General features: G+C 45.3%; 1 protein-coding gene across 2 annotated transcripts in view; it reads left to right on the top strand.

Annotated features, from left to right (window-relative positions):
• Positions 1–20,862, top strand: part of LOC143958181 (cobalamin binding intrinsic factor-like) — a 74,499-nt gene that overhangs the window by 18,166 nt on the left and 35,471 nt on the right. Inside the window, exons 3-5 of one of the 2 annotated variants that reach the window (XM_077467652.1) lie at positions 4,832–4,981; positions 11,302–11,454; positions 17,181–17,353. In XM_077467652.1, coding sequence (XP_077323778.1) covers positions 4,832–4,981; positions 11,302–11,454; positions 17,181–17,353 — 476 coding nt within the window. The remainder of the gene's footprint in view (positions 1–4,831; positions 4,982–11,301; positions 11,455–17,180; positions 17,354–20,862) is intronic. The other variant, XM_077467653.1, reaches the window with a different exon arrangement.

The following is a 20,862-nucleotide window of genomic DNA, read 5'->3' as shown; positions in this document are numbered from 1 at the left end:
CTGTTACAGTGACACCAATAGCAGTTTTTATTTCTTTACTGATCACTGCATTGGTGTCATTTGTGACTGTTATAAGTGTTAGGGCAGTTAGTGGTAGGCCCCTTTAGGTCTAGGGTACCTCCCCAACCCCACCCTTTCACCAGTGATCACCATATAAGTGTTACGGGTAACGCTGCTTAATTTGTTTTTTATACCCGCCGTTTATTACCCAATAAAGTTTTAACCCCCTGATTGCCCGGCGTGTGATATAAGTTAGGTTGTAGTGTCAGATAGGATCTGTGTGGCCCCAGGCAGCCTCAGATTAGTGCCAGTATTGCTAACATCCACGCACGCAGCATACACCTCCCTTAGTGGTATAGTATTTGAACGTATCGATATCTGATCAGATCTATACTAGCGTCCCCAGCAGTTTAGGGTTCCCAAAAATGCAGTGTTAATGGGATAAGCCCAGATACCTGCTAGCACCTGTGTTTTGCCCATCAGCCCAGCCCACCCAAGTGCAGTATCGATTGATCACTGTCACTTACAAAACACTGAACACACATAACTGCAGCGTTTGCAGGCCTGATCCCTGCGATTGCTAACAGTTTTTTTTTGGTAGCGTTTGTTACATTTGCTGACAGTCTAGGAGCTTTTTTACCTGTGACTCTCACTAGTGTACCTGAAAATTTAGAGCCCAAAATGGCAAATCAAAGGTACAGTAGTGAAAAGGCCTACATGTTTCGGAGCATGACAGACAGTGAAGAGGAAGTACTCATCTGTCAGATTCAGGCTCCGATTGCGATCCTGTAGAAGACAGCGGCTCCATGACAGATAACTCTGACTATGGAGTTGTGGTCCCTGCAAAGGTCGGGCGTACCAGACCTCGATCTTCTTCTGCTGTTCAGGTGCAAGAACCACAGGGCTCTCGTATGGAGCAGAGAAGTACTAGCGCCGCTATTCCTTCTGGTGAACTGGCAAGCACCAGCGGCCTAGTACACCCTTGTTGTACATCCAGCACTGCAGTAACATGTGGTGATGTGGCGAGTCCCATAAGTGCAGTTCAAGCTGGCGAGGTGGCAAGCACAAGTAGTGTCCCCCTGCCACCAAGAAGAAGACAAAGACAGGCTTGTCGTGCCCATAGTGTCCTTCCTGCAGAATTTGCCACTCCTAATTGGGAACCCACCACTTCTGCAGCACCCGTACTTACTTCCCCCATTCACTGGCCAACCCAGCATTCAGGTGGAAACAGTTGATTTTATGTCACTTGATTTTTATTCGCTGTTTTTCACCGAAGCTCTCTATAGATCTATTGTGGACCAAAGCAATTTGTATGCTGGTCAATACATCGCCGCTAATCTCCAGTCCTTCCTTGCCAGAGATTGGAAACCAATTACGGTTTCCGAATTTAAGACCTTTCTGGGCCTATCCCTCGACATGGGCATAGTTAAAATGAGTACGTTGCAGTCATATTGGTCCACTGACCCAATTTACCATATGCCCGTGTTCTCTGCTTCCATGGCCAGGGCACGATATGAGATGATTTTGCAGTTCTTGCATTTCAACAACAATGAACTCTGTCGTCCTCTGTCGACCCTGGATATGATCAGCTCTACAAAATTCTGCTCCTCGTAAACCACTTCAACCAATGTTTTTTGTTTACTCCCCATCAAGTTGTCTGTGTTGAGTCCCTGATTAAGTTTTCTGGCTGCTTGTCATTCAAACAGTATCTTCCCAGCAAGCGTGCCAAATACGGGGTCAAGATGTGTAAGCTCTGTCACAGGGCCACAGGCTATACATATAGTTTTATGGTTTACGAGGGAAGAGATAGTCACGTAAAGCCGACAAACTGCCCTGACTACATAGGAAGCGCTGGCATGATTGTGTGGGACATGGTGTCACCCTTATTCGGAATGGGGTACCATTTGTATGTGGACAATTATTACACAAGCGTGCCACTTTTTAGTCACTTGTTTGATCATCTGACTGGAGCATTTGGCACTGTGCAATCTAATCGCCGGGGCTTTCCCCAGTGGCTTGTAAATTCCTGTCTTAGGCTGGGGGAAGAGAGCCTACTTCAAGTGTAATAACTTGCTCGCTATGAAGTGGAGGCATAATAAGAATGTTTTCGTTCATACCTCCCTTCATGCAGACACGACAGTCCAAATTACTACGGCGACTGGTGTTGTGGAGAAACCCCTTTGTGTCCACGAATATAACCAAAATATGTGAGGGTGGACCTCAACGACAGTTGTTGGCACCGTACCCAATTGCCCCTAATGCCAGACGCTGGTACAAGAAAATGTCTGTATACTTATTTCAATTGGCTTTGCTGAATGCTCATGTGCTATACAGAGCTTCAGGACGGACTGGATCCTTCCTTAAATTCTAGGAAGAGATCATCAGAGCCCTTCTGTTTCCAGACCATGCTCCACCTCACCTTCCCAATCCAAATACAGTAAGCCAACTGAATGAAAGGCATTTTCCTTATGTCCTCCCGAATACCCCTACCCAACGAGCAACCCAAAGAAAATGTTGTGTCTGTAGAAAGCACGGCTATAGGCGTGACATCCGCTATTTTTGTCCCTCCTGTCCTGGCAATCCTGGTCTTTGTATTGGTGAATGTTTTTAATGCTATCATACACTAGTTGAGTATTAGCGTAGGGTACAGTACTGCACAGACTAGGACACACTTTCACAGGGTCTCCCAAGATGCCATCGCATTTTGAGAGACCCAAACCTGGAACCGAACCGTTACAGTTACAAATAAAAGTGTAAAAAAAAAAGTAAAAAAATAAAAAAACACAAAAAAATATAAATATTCTCTCTCTATTGTTCTGCTCTTTTTTTACTGTATTCTATTCTGCAATGTTTTATTATGTTTTATTGTTAACCTTTTTTTGTTTTCAGGTACACCATTCAGCTGCAGTGCAGATTTATTTATCTTGACAGCAACAGCGTTTTCTCCCAAGGTACATAAAGCGCTGTAGGAGGTGATTTCACCACCACAGTTAAAAAAAAGAGCATATATGGCGAAGCATGGGGCAGCAGGGGTGGAGGAGCGATTTGCTCCTAACTTTTGGGGTGGATGCCCCTATGCTTTGGCATATATATATTTTAGGCACAGGTTGCGTTTATTTTTTACTATGCTTTTTTTTTGTATTTGCTTTGCAGGTATGGTAAGTCTTACTGTTATACTATAATGTTACTTTGTTTTATTGTTAACCATCATTTGCTTAGCAGGTACGCCATTTGACTGCAGCTAGGATTTATTTATCTTGACAGCAATAGTGTTTGCTCCCACGATACATAAAGCCATGACTCCAGCGATGTAGGAGGTGATTTCACCACCACAGTTAAAAACAAAATGGTGCATGTATGCCCATCATTAGAAGTGGGTGGAGGAAGGGCGGTATTCTAATGGTGGGCATACCCACCGATCAATCTCTTTTTTTCATTCAGCCCACAGGCTGCATGAAAAAAAAGATTACAATATATGCCCAACAAGGACCAGCAACGTACTGGTATGTTGCTGGACTTTGAGTGGTTATACCAGAATGATGCCTGCGGGTTTAGGTATCATCATGGTATCATTCTTTTCAGCCAGCAGTCGGCTTTCATGTAAAAGCAATCCTAGTGGCTAATTGCTTTTACAAACAGTGGGAGGGAATGACCCTCCCACCGTCTTCCATGGTTTTCTCTGGCTCTCCTGTCCCAATAGGGAGCCTGGGAATGCAGCCGGTGGTTCTGCCAGCTGACCATAAAGCTGATCAGAGACCAGAATGTCTCCAATCATCTCTATGGCCTAAGAAACCGGAAGCTACGAGCATTTCATGACTTCGAGTTTGCTGAATATAAACAGCACCATTGGAAAAATTGCGAAAGCATTTTATCACACCGATATTGGTGTGGTCAGATGCTTTGAGGGCAGAGGAGAGATCTAGGGTCTAATAGACACCAATTTTTTCAAAAAAGAGTACTCGTCACTACCTATTGCTATCATAGGGGATATTTACATTCCCTGAGATAACAATAAAAATGATATTAAAAAAATAATAATAAAAAATTAATTAAATGAACAGTTTAAAAATAAAATAAAAAAAGCAAAATAAATAATAAAAAAATAAAAAAAAGCTCCCCCCCCCCCCCCCCCGCTCTCGTGCAAAGGCAAACGCAAGTGTCGGTCGGGCATCATATGTAAAAAGCAATTGCACCATGTATGTGAGGTATCACCGCAAAGGTCATATCGAAGGCAGTAATTTTAGTAGTAGACCTCCTCCGTAAATCTAAAGTGATAACCTGTAAAGGCGTTTAAAGGCTTTTAAAAAGGTATATAGTTTGTCACCGGTGCACATTTGTGCGCAATTTTAAAGCATGTCGTGTTTGGTATCCATGTACTTGGCCTAAGTTCATCTTTTTTAGTTCATCAAACATTTTGGCAATATAGTGTGTTTTAGTGCATTAAAATTTTAAAAAAGTGTGTTTTTTCCAGAAAAAAATGTGTTTGAAAAATCGCTGAGCAATGGAAGATTTCCCCTTACCTCTTCTTTTGGTGCATGATAAGTCCCCTCCTATTGAAAGATTTCCTTCACTTCCTGTTTTGGTGATAACTGTAAAATGCAACCATCTCTTTTAGCCCAAGTGACAATGGTCACTAGGATGAATCTTCCCAATTGGCAGCTATCTAAAACTAACAGAATTCGTTTTTTTGTCCTCTTTACCCATCTGGGTAAAATGGTGACTGGAGAGTGGATCTCATCCTTCGTATTCTTTTGGTCACATGGCCAGTTGTCCAGTCTTTGGTTGGTTGTCTTCTGGGTGATTCATTTTGGCCTTCTCTTTTTCTCTGTAGATGCGTCCTTTACCTCAGGGAAAGTGGCCCTTTATGTTCTGGCTCTTCGCTCTTCGTGTGTTGATCCCAGCAACATCTCTGTCCAACAAGGAAGCATTAACCTTGTCCAGCTTCTGGAGAACAAGACTCGTGAAGAGCTGCGTGCTTTTGGTAAGTTATAAAAACAAGCTCTGGTCAAAAAGAAACCTTAACAGTGTTAAAAAAAGAATGTATATTGTAGCTGTTTTTGTATATACTTTATTAGTCATGGTAAGAAAAAATTGAATTGGTATACTAGTTTGTCAGGTAAATATAAAACACTGCATCTTATTATTAGTATTATATATTATTAGTCTTCTGTCAAGCCAGTAGCTGGAGCTTTATGCCGCATACACACAATCGGAATTCTCGTCGGAAAAAGCTCTGATGGTTTTCCCGACGGAATTCCGACGGAATTCGGCTCAAGCTGTCTTGCCTATACACGGTCACACCAAATTCCGATCGTTTATAACGCGGTGACGTACAACACGTACAACGGGACTAGAAAAAGGAAGTTCAATAGCCAGTAGCCAATAGCTTCTGTCTCGTAGTTGAAGCTGAGCATGCGTGATTTTTGGCATGTCGGAATTGCATACACACGATCGGAATTTCCAATAGAAAGTTTTTCTGTCTGGAAAATTGAGAACATGCTATCAATTTTTGGCTGGCGGAAATTCGGACAGCTAAATTTCGATTGAGCATACACATGGTCGCATTTTCCGATGAAAAGCTCTCATCAGTCTTTTTCTGGCCAGAATTCCAATCGTGTGTACGCAGCATTAGAGTCCTTTTCATATTTTCCTTTATTTACCACTTGACCTCTGGAAGGTTTTACCCCCTTCATAACCAGGGCATTTTTTGCTATGTATTACTTTAACTGGCAATTGCTCGGTCATGCAACGCTGTACCCAAATTAAATTGACATTTTTTTTTTCCACAGAAATAGAGTTCTCATTTGGTGGTATTTCATCACCCCTGGGTTTTTTGTTTTTGTTCTATAAACAAAACGAGACCAAAATTTTGAACTGTGCGGCATGGTAAAGCAAGTCTGAATCCCTCCCAGACAACCCATCACCCAGATGGAACACCATATGATGGAAACTATACCCTGCAATCATAGAAAATCACCCAAACATACCCTGGAACCCCCACAGTGCAGGGAGAATGTGGTCCACTGTCAACAGGGCGACAACCCACTCTGCCAAAGTATGGTTGTAGAGAGCTAAAGGGGAAGCCTCATAAAAACTGTAAAAGGAAGCTCAACTAGAATATAAAGTAGAGGGCTAAAATGCCTCAATACATACCTGAAAGCAAAATTTGTGTCGTATAGAGGGGCGCTGGTGAGACTAATGGTGTATAATTAATCCTCGAAGGAGCGTATATGCAGATAGTTGGCAGAAAATGAACTGAATTAGAAAGAGAAAAATTGAAAAAATTGTTGGAAGAAAAACAGGTATGGAAAAAAAAAATGAAAAAAAAAGGTAAAAAAAGGTAAAAATACTGACAGAAATAAAATAAAGAAACCTTGAAAAAAAGATTCAAGGCTTAGCCTGAAAACTGGAATCAAAAAGATACAATCCAGGGCTTCAGCGAGTTTGGACAAGGGTAACACCAGCAGAAGGATATCCACACAAATGGTATGCACAAACCTAATTATGAGGCAAACAAATCCCATTGAATGAAGGTACTTCCTAATTCCGTCCAAGATTAGAAAAGAAAGCCAAGGAAAACCACAAACGTTGCCAAGGTGAATGTTTACCTCCAAAAGGACAGTCCAATAGAGCAGCGCCCAATATGTCAGCAAAAAAAAGGAATGCCGGCGTATACCTTTAAAGCCCCCCACCCGATTGGCACCAAAATTTAGTCAATCAGGAGCGGACAAAAAGCGGCCAATGTACCTGTGCAATGTCAACCACACGGCACCGACAATTTTGAAAAAAACACAATATTTATTACTTTTTGCTATAATAAATATCCCAATTTAAAAAAATAAATAAATTGTCCCTCAGTTTAGGCCGATATGTATTCTTCTACATATTTTTGGAAAAAAAAAATCGCAGTAAGCATATATTGATTGGTTTGCGCAAAAGTTACAGCGTCTACAAAATAGGGGATAGATTTATGTCATTTTTATTATTATTTTTTTTTTTACTACTAATGGCGGCGATCTGTGATTTTTATCACGACTGTGACATTGCGGCGGACAGATCGGACACTTTTGGCACTATTTTGGGACCATTGACATTTATAAAGCGATCAGTGCTATAAATATGCACTGATTTACTGTATAAATGTCACTGGCAGGGAAGGGGTTAACACTAGGGAGCACTGATGGGGTTAAATGTGTGTCCTAGGGAGTGATTCTAACTGTGGGGGGAGGGGACTGATGAGGGGAGGAGACCGATCGGTGTTCCTATATACAAGGAACATATGATTAGTTCACCTCTCCCCTGACAGGACGTGGATCTGTGTGTTTACACACACAGATCCACGTCCCTGCTCTGTGATGAGCAATCGCAGGTGCCCGGAGGACATCGGAACCACCGGGCACACGCATCGGGTCCCCAGTGATGCGGGCACGCTCTCCACAATGCTGGGAAGCCGAGGACGTCATATGAGGTCCACCCAGAGGGAGGAGGGGTTCCTGCAGCTGTAATTTTTTACGATGGCCCGGTATGGAAGTGGTTAAAAGAGAAGTATGGGTTTGGGGTTCCTTCCCTCCATCATACTTACCTAGGTGGATGCAGCATCGGTCCCCCGCCGTCTCTTCACTGAGAACCGAGCCATCAAACACCGCCCGATGGCTCGGTTCTTACAGATCCCCGAGCGGAGAGCTGCTGACTGTCAGTCAGCAGCTCTCCTCTATCTGCTCCTCCACACTCACTGGAGCGCTCAGCTGTGGAGGTGGAGGGGAGCGGTTCACTGAGAGGCTGAGACAGCCATCAGTCCAGGCACCTGGAGGATCCAGACTACCAGGGAGGGGTTGATACAGTGCCTGGACTGATCTGTGTGATGTCAGCAGAGAGCGGACTTCAGACCGCTCTCTGCTGAAAACGGGTCACAGGAGTGCAAAACGGATTGCACTCCTGTGACCCTTAGGGGAAGCCCAGCCGAACAAGCTTAGGCTGGACTTCTCCTTTAAGAGCACAAAGTATCACTTTTGTCTGCTGCTTCGATCTTCTGCTATCAATCTGAATCACGTCTGACAAGTTTTCCTGATGGGGAGGCACTGACAGCCTCAATTCTGTTCCAGTGTGGAGGGGGTGGTGTGTCCCTTCTCTCCAATCAGCTGTCAGAGTTCTCCTCACTGAGCTCTGCAGAGGTTGACTTCAGCTCTCCACCCCCTTTTTTCTGAACTCTCAGACAAACGTTATAATTCAGCATTTTGAACAGATGTAGAGAAGAGACGGCTGCAGATAGATGGGGGCAACTTATGTAGGAGGATTTGTTTTAATCTCTGTGTATCACCTGTGGCCAGTCACTTCACTGGGTTATGTGTAGCGCTGGCTCCTGACGAGCAGGCGCTATATGTTTTTCAAAGTTAAATCTCCTGAAACCACAGTTGGGTTTTGGGGCTAATTTTACTAAATTATGGTTTCAGCACCAATCCACCTGGGTTGCACTGGGTTCTCCTTGACCGCAGGTGTCGCTGTCACCGCCGGCAGGTGTGAGAACACAGTCTAGCTGGGTGTATTAAATGCCCCGTTTCTTTCGGAACCAGACCAGTGGGAGTGTTCTCCTGCTGTGCATTCTGGGAGAGGGTATTTAAGGTACTGACATCACATGCTTCGGAGGTTCCGGAGAATATTTTCTGTCTGTTTGGTTCTGGTCCTCCTGACCAGCCCCCATGGCCCTCCTGGCCTGGGGTGCGGAACCATGAATTTCCAAGCTTCGGGGCTGGCTAGCCCGAGGCGACGCAACTGCAGGGACAGGCCTGAATGGATATCGGGGCCTATTGATTCAAAGGTGGTCCGGTGCCGTCTCATCTAGGGAGAGGGACTGGAGAAGCATCCAGGGGAGGACTCTTCAAGGAGAAGGCCATGCAAAAGGCTGGCTTCTCTGAAGGAGTCTGGAGGCTCAGTTGAAGGAAACTGCATGGATCTACACTCATACGGTATCGCCAGATCGGCTGAGAGATACTGGTACCATATGATAGCTCTTTAAATTTGTCTATGTCCCTCAGTTACATTCAAGTCTGTGGCAGAGACTTTATCAAGTATTCTACATTCAAGTCTGTGGCAGAGACTTTACTTAACACCTCACCGGCTGCTAGGCCTAGTGAGAGGAGGTCTATCCGGGGGTTGTAAAATCCAGCTGTGAAACGGTTATTCTCTGGATTTCTTCTTATAAGAGACTTTCCATTTTTTGCAGTCCAAAGTACCTGAACTTAATCCTAACCCTCTACCCTAAATTGTGAGACTACTACTTCTACTTCAAATAAATAACCCAAAAGAAGATTCAGTGTCAGTTTTCACATTTCTTTGGGCCATTTAAATCCAGGGAAACCCTAGATGGAGAAGCAGTCAAGAAGGTAAGGGTAAGCCCAACAAAACCAGCAGCTCCTTTGGGGTTCAGTGCTACATACTGTATGTAAGGGTTTTGTTAGGAATTTCCCTTGTGATCAGTAAAAACTCCAGGTGTTCTGAGAAGCAGGAAAATTTATTTCTGATGTGGCCCACAACAGAGAGACATGCTTACAGAACAAAAGCTGAAGAAAAATGTCTCCCAAAAGAAAGTGTCCCGCCTTCACATACCCCACAAGAAAAACATCTCTATGCTTCTATTGGCTGAGGGAACATAAATAGCGTTGTCATGGCACAGGATGGCATTTTATTTTGATATTCATGTTCCCGTACATTCTTAGGCTATCATATTTAGTTAAATCTAATCATCCTACTTACTATGGAGTTAATTAGGACAAAACAATACAATGAGTTAATACAATAATGTGCTCAGAAGTAAGCTTTTTAACAAATCAGTCTCAGGACTATTGTTTTTCTAATAGTCACACAAACATTTGAAACTTTTCTAACAGTTTAGATTCACGTTACAGTGTCAATCAGCCATAGCCAACTTGGTGTCAGGGAGCATCTGCTATGATGTCTGAGTAGCTATCCAACAGTGCTCAACATGTCCTTTGTCATGTATTTAAAGTGGTTGTAAACTCTTAGCCCCTGTACACACGGTCGGAGATTTTGCCAACCAAATCCGTCGAATTTTGCCCGTCGGATTTAGTCCGACGGATTGTGTCCGAAACTGTTGCATACACACGGTCGGGCCAAGTTGGCAAAAAAAACGATCTTTCAGAACGCGGTGACGTAATTTCGTTACGATGGGACTACATTCAGGCTAGTGGCCAATAGCTTTGATGTAGGAATTTGATCTGAGCATGCGTGGCACTTGGTATGATCAAAATCCTCTACACATGATCGGATTAGGTCCGTCCGGCCCAGTTGGTCGGGAAATATTTCCAACATGTTGGAAAATTGGGTCGGACGGAGATTCGGACGGAATCAGTCCGATGCATACCACACACAGTCGGATTATCTGACGACACAGTCCGATAAGACTCATTCCGACAGATTCTCCGGCCGTGTGTACAAGGGCTTACAGACCACTTTGTGCTACAGGTAAGCCTATAAAAAAGTATACCTGCAGCTACCCGGGATATCTCCTAAACCTGAACTGTTTAGGAGATATCCCCTGTATTTGCATGTGCCGACGTCATCGGCACATGTGCACTGACACAAACTGAAGCAACGGCACGTATATGTCCCGTTGCTTCAGTGAGTGGGCCGTTACTGCGCACATGCACGGGAGTGACATCATTGCAGCTCTGGCCAATCACAGCGCCGGAGCCGCGATACCCAGAAGTAACCCCCGGGAGTGATGTCTTCGGCCGGTGCTGTGTATGGGCACCGGAGCGAGGGCTTCGATCTCAGGTGAGTATTACATAATGAGCTAGTATGCTATGCATACTAGCTTTTATGCCTTTTTTTATTTTTTTTACAACCCACTTTAATGTTTATTTGTTCACATATAGCAAATGTAAAAAAATTTAGTAAAACGAAAAGGTATACAACAGTATTTTGAAAAGATATAAAATTCACGAAAATCATTATAGCTTGCATTGCATTTAAAAAACAACTCCACTCCCTTTTGGTGAGCTGTCGTGCCTATAACTGAAAGCTAGAGATGGGGGAACAGTGGAAGGGTATTAAAGTCTAATATACGGCACCTAGAACTGAGGCTTGCATTGCTGTACTTGGTTCCATAAATAGTGATGGCTTTAGTGCAAATTAAAAATATCACGTGTAAAGTATGACTCTTGTGGGGAAAAGTTTTAGGGCCTCTGCAGGATTATTTTTGCTGTCCAAACTGGAAAGATTTTCCTTGTGGCATTGATTATGAGTTTGTTAGCGTGTATGAATAATCACTGATTCTTATTACAGAAAATGGGTCATCTCCAAACGCATCCGTAATAACCACCTGGTACCAGGTAGGTCTGGACCTTCTCGGTCTCTGCACCATGTCCAGCCCTTATACTAGTACGGCAGCACGCATTGTGGCCAATCACACTACACCAGAGGTGTGTGGTAATGTAGGTGAGTATATGAACTGGACCTATGGTCAGATTTCTGCAATATCCAACACACCCAGTTAACAATATTTAACTAACATCAATTTATTTTGACAAAATTCGAATGAATTGTGCAAAGCCTGGCAGTGTACCCTAAATCTTGCAGTGCGCAGGCCCCAACTCCCAGGCTCTCAGTGTATAACTTACTGCTGACCTTACTGCTGACCTCTGCTCTCTCTGCGTTAGTTGCTTCTGATCTCTTTTCTCTGTGCGTTACTAATGTCTGACTTCTGTTTTCTTTGGATTACTTACTCCTGACCTATGAACTCAATGTTTTACTTACTGATGACTTCTGCTGTCCACTCATTATTTGCTCCAGACAAGCCCGGTGCTGCAGGAATTAACAACTCTGTAAGCAGAGGGCTTACATGACAGTGTTATACAATGATTGGTGGGCTGTTATAGTGGGCACTGGGTAGGATTGGCTGTACAAGCAGTGGGAAGGGTCTGAGCATAATGTAGGGGCGGACCCTGCCCACATTCGACAGCAGAATCTCCAAGGAAAGTTCAGGAGAAGCAGCTTGTATGAGGTGTGCAGCTACTTTCCTTTTTAACAGCATGGCAGCCATGGAGGAGATGCTGGCTCGTTTTAGGGCTGAGGCAATCACCCGGGGGGGCATCCTGGCTGGAAGACACTTTATTTCAGGTGCTGAGTGAGCCGGTGGTGATGCCCGCAGATGGGGGAGAGGGGGGGTCATGAGCGTGGAGGTCCTGACCGCCGATAAGATTTTCTCCAGACCCCCCCACCCAGGGACACACCATCACAAAAGAGCCCAGGGAGGGCTCCATCGGGCCCCCCGGCGAAGCACGCAATCAGGAGGAGTGGGGGGCGGCAGGACAGCGCTTCCCCCACTAGGCACAGACTGGGGAGTACTCCAGGGGGAGGTCTAAGAGAGGCAGCTAGGCCCAAAATGCGGGGGGGGGCAGTCACAGGTGGGCCCAGCCCCTGGCAGTGTGCCTGCAGGGTCAGGGTCTCAGCGAGGGAGATCCCGGGCAGTGGTGGTTGATCATTACACCCCCACGGCCAGGACCACCAGGCCAGAAGTGGAGGGACAGAGGAGCAAGACACCGGGACAAGAGAGGACGGCTGGAGTTGTGATGGACTGCGCCGGCTCCATGAAAGCCGAGAAATTGGTGAGCGGGTATGCGGCAAGGCGTCAAGCGAGATGTGCTGGCTTACCCTCGGCATCCAGGGCCGTGTCCCCAGGAGGGCTGTCTGTAGAAGAGGAGGAAAGGTCAGACCAGAGGTCGGAAGGTGAAGTGTCCGGGTTGGACCAATACCTCCTGATGGGTTGCTCCATATCGTGTGCCCTTTTTGAGACTTTTAGCTCATTCGTGGAATGGGTGTGGGATGTCTCAGGAGTTAACTCCATTATACATAACTTGGACAATTTTCTCTGCATGGGAACACCGGATTCCAGGGTCTGCGGGATTCTGCTAGCAACGCTGGAACAGATAGCGGAGCGTTTTGGCATACCTCTAGCCCCGGAGAAGACTGAGAGGCCCAGGAAGGTGATCACCTTCTTGGGGATAGTGCTAGATTCCGAGGCAATGGAGTGCAGGTTGCCAGAGGACAAGCTGGAGGATCTCAAAAAGGGGATAAAAGACATGCTGGACAAACGCAAGGTGCAACTGAGGGTACTTCAATCACTGTTGGGGAAACTCAACTTTGCGTGCCGGATTCTGCCGATGGGTAGAACGTTTTGCCGATGGCTGTCGGCAAGCACGGCGGGGGTAAGGTTGCCCAAGCACTTTGTGCGACTGCTGAAGGTGCATAGGGAGGATTTGAGAGCCTGGCATCGCTTCCTGGAATCCTTTAACGGGAGAGCATTGTGGATGTCGAGGCCGGTGAGCAATTTAGATCTGGAATTGTTCACTGACGTGGCTGGAGTGTTTGGTGTTCGGGGCCTTCTTTCAGGGTCAATGGAGTGCAAGTCCGTGGCCACAGTCTTGGGTATCCCCGGGGTTCACAAAGAATTTGGTACTGCTGGAATTGTTTCCGGTGGTACTGGCCATGGAGCTGTGGGGTGCATCGTTCAAAGACAAGAAGGTGCATTTCCATGGTGAACATCATCCCCGCCGGTTGTAAGGCTGTAGCACTGTCTGCAGCTGAATGTGTTTATTCATGCAGTGCACTTGCCTGGTATCGAGAACGTGATTGCTGATGCATTATCTCGTTTTCAGTGGGACAAGTTCCGGGAGTTGGCGCCAGTCATGGAGCAACACGGAGTTCCTTGTCCCGACTGGTTGTGGGGGCATTGGACGAATCGCCGGATGGATCAGGAAGTCGGTGAGCGAGTCCACGTGGGCTGCGTATGGTACAGTATGGCAGGAATGGTGGGCCTTCGTTCAAGAGGTGGGGGAGGATCTACTGGGCCCTTAAGTGAAGTGTTTGATGCTGTATTTTTTAGCCAGCCACATTGAGGAAAGGGCATCAGGGTCGGTGGCTTATTACAACGGCAGGCTTGGCATTTGTTTAAATGGCAAGGGCTGCCAGATTTTACGAAGGATTTTTTGAGTGCACCAAGCCCGGAGGGATATTGGAAGACAGTGGGGTGCCCTGATGCTAGGCGTCCGGTGTTGTTTGATATCCTATGTGGCATGCTAGGGCAATTGACTGCTGTTTGCTCCTCAGATTATGAGGCTGATTTGTTCAAAGTGGCCTTTCTTTTGGCTTTCTTTGGGGCCTTTAAAATCGGCGAAATGGTTAACCCCTCCAAGAAGGTTCAAGGGGGCATTGGGTGTCGGGATATTCATTGTAGCGAAGAGGGTTTCTATACTGCTATGCACATCCAAAACGGACCAGTTAGGTAGAGGCAGGATGGCGTGTGTTCATCCTTTGCAGGGATCGTCCTTATGTCCAGTGGAGGCGGTTAGGGTTTCTTTGGGACCTAGGCCGGAGGTGTTGGGTTTATTTTTGATACATGCGGATGGTTCTTCCTTGTCTCGGTTCCAGTTTATTTCTGTTTTCAGAAAATGCCTGAGGTTTTTAGGTTTAGCGCACAAGGAGTTCTCGTCTCAATCGTTTCGCATAGGGGCAGTGACTGAAGCGGCTAGGTGCGGGTTGGATGACGAACCAGTTAAGTGCATTGGGCGTTGGGAGTCTGGGAGGTTTAGGCTATATGCCCGCCCCCAGCTGTTGTAGAACTTGGCTTCGCCAGGTAAAAGGCATTGGGGGATATGATGTCTGTTGGGGTTGTTAGGTCATGGTGGTGCATTTTGTTTTCTGTTGCAGGTGCTGAGCCGTGCCTGATTTGGATTTTGGGCCACTCATATGTGTGCTGGGGGTGAGAAGGGCGGACGTCAGACCAAATGGATGACAATTGGGCTTCTCCATACGGGAAGCTTGTGTCCGTTGGTTGGGATTTCCGGGAATGTTATGAAGCAGGATGGTGTTGGAGGTACATCGTTTTTCACGGCTGGATAAACCACCCAATGTTCTGATTTTACATGTGGGTGGGAACAATTTGGGGGTCGACCTGACCCCCAAATCGTTCCCACCGACATGTAAAATGGGGAATGCTGGATATCACCAGGGACATGAAATTTGACTTGTTGCGGCTGCACAAGTCTTTTCTGGACATGATTATAGTGTGGTCGGACATGGTGGCTCGCACATCCTGGAGGATGGCCAGATGAGTGTAAGGGGTGAATAGGGCCCGACGAAAGATCAACAGGGACATCAGTAGATTTGTGGTGGGGAACGAGGGCCTAGAAATCAGGCATTTGGAACTGGAGGTAGGGACATGGTGGTACTTACGTGGAGACGGCGTGCAATTGAATGACGTAGATATCAATCTGTGGGCCCTGGGGCTCCAGGATGGCGTGCAGCGAGCTTTGAGGGTGTGGAGGGGCTCCCAAGGGTAAGGGGATTCCCCTTGGTTGCTGTGGCTGGTGTTTGATCTTTGCGGGTGAGGAAGAGATTTCGGAATGGAGAGTCAAGATCTGCTGGTGGTATGGTTCCTGATGGTGGTACCTCAGATAATGGAGGTTATCTGGAAATTGGTCATGGGGGCACTGCAGTAAGTGGGTGTCTCTGAGCCAGCCTGTTGGCTTGAAGCCTAAAAACCCATGTCAGAGGGACCGCAGTGTCGTAATCTGTTTTCTGTGTGTTACCTGCTCCTGACCTCTGTGCTCTGTATGTTACTGTATGTTACTTACACCTGGTCCAATTATACACTTTCGACCCATAGCAGCATAGGCTGAGGTTTTATTTAACCATAGCCTACTATTACTGTCCCTCCCACTATTACTGTAATTTGGCCACACTCACAATTTTCTGCAGAGCTATGCCTGCTTTGCGTCTTAATGCCCAAGACATTTTGTCCATTAGGCATACAGAGTTAACATCAAAAAGGTTGCCAGAATGACCAAAGACTCTGAAGGTAATATATTTACTCACAGTTACTTATATAGAGAGCATGTGAAGGAGATCTGTGACTACCAAGCAAATATCCTGTGCTCTTCTGGATTGGAGACTTCAGACCACCTCCCTAGAGGAGCCTCCTTCTCCATAGTGGCATCATGGTTTGCTATGACTATAGTTATGCCACTGTTTTAACCACTTCACCTCCAGAACATTTGACTGCTCAGTGACCAGGCCATTTTTGGCGATACGGCACTGCTTCATTTTAACTGACAATTGTGTGGTCATGTGACGCTGTACCAAAGCAAAACTGACGTCATTCTTTTCCCACAAATAGAGCTTTCTTTCAGTGGTATTTGATCGCCTCTGCGTTTTTGATTTTTTGTGCTATAAACAAAAGAGCACCAATTTAAAAAAAAAAAAAAAAAACATGATATCTTTTACTTTTTGTTATAATAAATATCCCACATTTTTTGTCAGTTTTGGTCGATATGTATTCTTCTACATATTTTTGGTAAAAAAATCACAATAAGCGTATATTGATTGGTTTGCACAAAAGTTATAGCGTCTACAAAATAGGGGATAGATTTGTGGCATTTTTATTATTATTTTATTTTTTACTAGTAATGGCGGCGATCTGCGATTTTTATCGGGACTGCGATATTGCGGCGGACAAATTGGATACTTTTGACACATTTTTGGGACCATTGACAATTATACAGCAATCAGTGCTATAAAAATACATTACTGTATAAATGTCACTAGCAGGGAAGGGGTTAACACTAGGGAGCGATCAAGGGGTTAGCTGTGTTCCCTAGGTGTGTTCTAACTGTAGGGGGGATGGGACTGTCTAGGAGGAGAGAGAGATCGGTGTTCATACATAGTATGAACACACGATCTGTCTCTACTCCCCTGAAAGAACCGGGATCTGTAATGAGAAAACGCGGGAGCCCGGCAGTCATCTCACCCACCGGGCACATGCTGCGGGTGCGCGCATGCCCCTAGTGCCCAAAAAGCAAAGCGAAGTAAGGTATTGTCGCTTCGCCCAGCCGTACCATTCTGCCACAGTAAAACTAATTGACATGTGAACTAATTTCTAAGGTAATATTCATAGGGTAATACAGCATTTTTTTTTTTTTTATTATTTAAAATATGCCTAATTCCATTGTTAAAGAAATATTCTGTAGTCCCAACTGGGAAAGTGTACCGGAAGATGACAACACTACAGCAGCAATAATAGTCAGCACTGATGGAAAGAGGTGAAAATGTATTATTTATTGTCAAAGGTTTTCATCATTAGCATAACCAAAGCTCTGCCTTCACAGACACAGCAGCCGTAGTAGTGATGGGGTTGGTTTGTGTGCTCGGCATGGAAAATATCCCCGAAAAAACACTTACAGAAGTGAGGACAACTCTGTCTGGTCTCCTGAATTTTATTTTGGAGCATCAAAAAGATGGACTCATCGGAAATGTTTACAGCACGGGCCTAGCTGGACAGGTATGAACAGTACACTTGTATGTTTAGGATGAGGTGTATAGAAGTGTATTTAAAAAAAAAAATTTAATATATTGTGGTTCACCAGTTCTCAGCTGTGCTGGCTGTTTTGGTTTTCCCTTTTTCAGGTTTTTTTATTATTTTATCTGGTGATCCTGCCAGTAACATACTGCTTGGCTCAGGGTGCCAAAACTCAAGCATTGTTTTGTATTCATGTAGGAGCTGCATTGTCATCCAAAGACAGGACTACAGAACATGTCCCCTTGCCCTCGTCTCCATAACATAGAGGGGACATATTTCGGTAGTCCACAGAGGTAAACTGGGCAGGGCTGATAACACTGTTTGAGATAACACTACAGACAGCACCGGAACCGGAAGTTACGTTTTCATCAAACTTCTGGAAGGATCAACAGGTATTTTCTTTGCACATCTCAAAAAGATATATGCAGACCTTAAAGTGATACTAAACACACACTGTTTAACCACTTCAGCCCTGGAAGGATTTACCCACTGCCTGACCATTTTTTGCGATACGAGACTGTGTCGCTTTAACTGACAATTGCTGTGCCCAAACAAAATTGACGTCCTTTTTTTCCCACAAATAGTGCTTTCTTTTTGGTGGTATTTGATCACCTCTGCGTTTTTTATTTTTTGCGCTATAAACAAAAAAAGAGCGAAGATTTTGAAAAAAAATGTAAAAAAACACATTTATTCATCAGTTTAGGCCGATATGTATTCTGCTACAAATTTTTGGTAACAAAATCCCAATAAGCGTATATTGATTGGTTTGCGCAAAAGTTATTGTGTCTACAAAATAGGGGCTAGATTTATGGCATTTTTATTTTATTTTTATTTTTTACTACTAACTGCGGTGATCAGTGATTTTTAGCGGGACTGCGACATTGCGGCAGACAGATCGGACACCTAACTGATATTTTTGACACTTTTTTGGGAACCAGTAACATTATTACAGTAATCAGTGCTAAAAATATGCACTGTTATTGTACTAATGACACTGGCAGGGGAGGGATTAACATCAGGTGTGATCAAGGGGTTTAATGTGTTCCCTGCAGGTGTTTTCTAACTGTATGGGGGACTGTGTGACTGGGGAAACACACAGATACATCTTCCTGCTTAGCAGAAAGACAGGTTCTGTGTGATCTCCCCAGTCAGAACAGGCAGATCCCCGTTCTATCACTGTGGGGAACAATTGTAGGTGGCCAGCAGACATTGAGTCCGCCGGACCCGCTGATTGGCTCCCCTGCTGGCCAAAGGGAGCAAGCTGGGTCAGAAAAAATTGCCTGTTTTACTCTACAGCTGGGGGTATGCTGCTGGCAGACGTGTTGCAAGGACCTGTGACACCCTTCGCTATACCATCATCCCTGTCAGTGGAGGCTGCTGAAGGTCATGAGATATAGCAGGGGTAGACATGAAAGGTGAGGAGTGAGAAGAAGAATTGTGTCCCTTGTGTGGCTTTCAGGTGCTCTTGCCAATGGGCTGAGAGGTTAAATACCTTGTCAAGGATGTGGTACCTACATGGATGCTGTTTTTGCCATGCTATCTGCTTGCGGCAGAGATTGCAAATTGCAACAGTACATTTAGCTGCACATGTGCTAAAAAAGGACCAAACGGCTGAGCTGTGGGAAGTGGGCAAGGAGAATCTGGTGGAATAGGGTGGCTGCTCTCTACTGTTCAAATATGATTGCTTGAAGAGGAGATCCTGCCTCGTTGGGGTTGTGCCTCCCCCTCAATTTTCTTCCTCTGCTCTATCCAACACCCAAGTCGCATCTGTGGCCTCATTATCATCATCATCCCCTCCATCCTCATCCCTGGAGCCAACTTGGCAATACGCTACAGTTGGGGGAACATAGTTACATAGTTATATATTTGGTGAGGTTGAATAAAGATAATAATTTCCCATATCCCTGTATATTGTGTTTGCTAAGATGCACGTCCAAGAGTCTTTTAAAACTATCAATACTTCCTGCTGACACTACTGATTGTGGAAGAGTTTCACATCCTTACCGCCCTGACAGTGAAAGACCCCCTACGCAATTTAAGATTAAACCACTTCTCTTCCAGTCTCATTGTGTGGCCCCAAGTCCTCTTGACTGAAAAGTTTCATACTTACACTGGGATCCCCGTTGAGATATTTGTATATCACTATCATATCTACTATCAAGCGTCTCTTCTCCAGGGAGAATAAATGTAGTGCTTGTAGTCATTCTCGTAATTGAGGTCCTCCAGGCCTCATATTCATTTTGTTGTTTCACTTTAATCATCATTAAAATCATTGCTCCCGAAAAAACTGAAGTTTTTAAAACTTTTTTTTTGCAGGACCCAGGTCCCCAAACACTTTTTAGGACAGTAACTTGCATATTAGCCTTTAAAATGAGCACTTTAGATTTTGAACGTTTGAGTCCCATAGACTTTAATAGGGTTCTAAAGTTCACACAAAGTTTAGGTCTGATCGCAGGTTCTGGTGCGAACCAAAGAGGTCATAGAGGAAGAAGGCCATAGAGGAAGAGGCCATAGAGGAAGAAGGCCATAGAGGAAGAAGAAGAGGAGGGGGTGAGGAGAGAGCCGTGGCAGAATCACCACTAGCATTTTGGAGGTGTGGTGGCGGCGGAACAAGCTCTAATGCCCCGTACACACGAGCGGACTTTTTAACATCCAAAGTCCGAAGGACCGAGTCCGTCAGACTATCCGATCGTGTGTGGGCTGCAACGGACTTTTGATTCGCCAAAGTCTGACGGACTTTAGAAATGAAGCATGCTTCAAATTTTCCCGAAGGAACTCCGCCGGACCCGGTCCCCTTCGAAAACTCCGCTCGTGTGTATGCTACTCCGACGGACTAAAACCGACGCTAGGGCAGCTATTGGCTACTGGCTATGAACTTCCTTATTCGAGTCAGGTCGTACGTCATCACGTTCGAATCCGTCGGAGTTTAGTGTGATCGTGTGTGGCCAAGTCCGTTCGGCCGAAAAGTCTGTCAGAACTCCGTCGGAACTCCGGCGGAACTCCGGCGGAACTCCTTTGGAAGTCTGTCGGACATAAGTCCTCTCGTGTGTACGGGGCATAACAATACTGAACCCTGTTCTGCATCCTTCCCAGCTGCCAGCAGAGTTACACAGTGCGGCGTGAAAGAAAGGTAACGTGGTTCAACGAGGCCAAGACATTGCCTTCCACATTCTGGTAGAGAGCCAGAATGGCCTTCCGTGAAAAGAAATGGCGTTTGGGAACCTGCCACTGAGGTACCGCACATTGTACAAATTCACGAAAGGGGGCAGTGTCTACCAGCTGAAAAGGCAGCAGTTGCAGTGCTAGCAATTTGGCCAAACTAGCATTCAAATGCTGAGCATGTGGATGGCTGGGACCAAATTTCTTTTGACGGTTTAGCAACTAGGGTAGGGAAATTTGCCTGCTAAAATCTGATGTTGGTGTATCGCTAGCAGATTTCCCGCAAATACTTGGGACACCTATTTCTATACCTTCATTCCTCTCAGTGCAGG

This window comes from Lithobates pipiens, unplaced genomic scaffold (assembly GCF_037356315.1).
Source record: "Lithobates pipiens isolate NorthernLeopardFrog02 unplaced genomic scaffold, aLitPip1_a1.2 Scaffold_59, whole genome shotgun sequence".
NCBI lineage: Eukaryota > Metazoa > Chordata > Amphibia > Anura > Ranidae > Lithobates > Lithobates pipiens.
The sequence above is the reverse complement of the archived record's forward strand: the minus strand, read 5'-3'. Positions and strand labels throughout refer to the sequence as shown.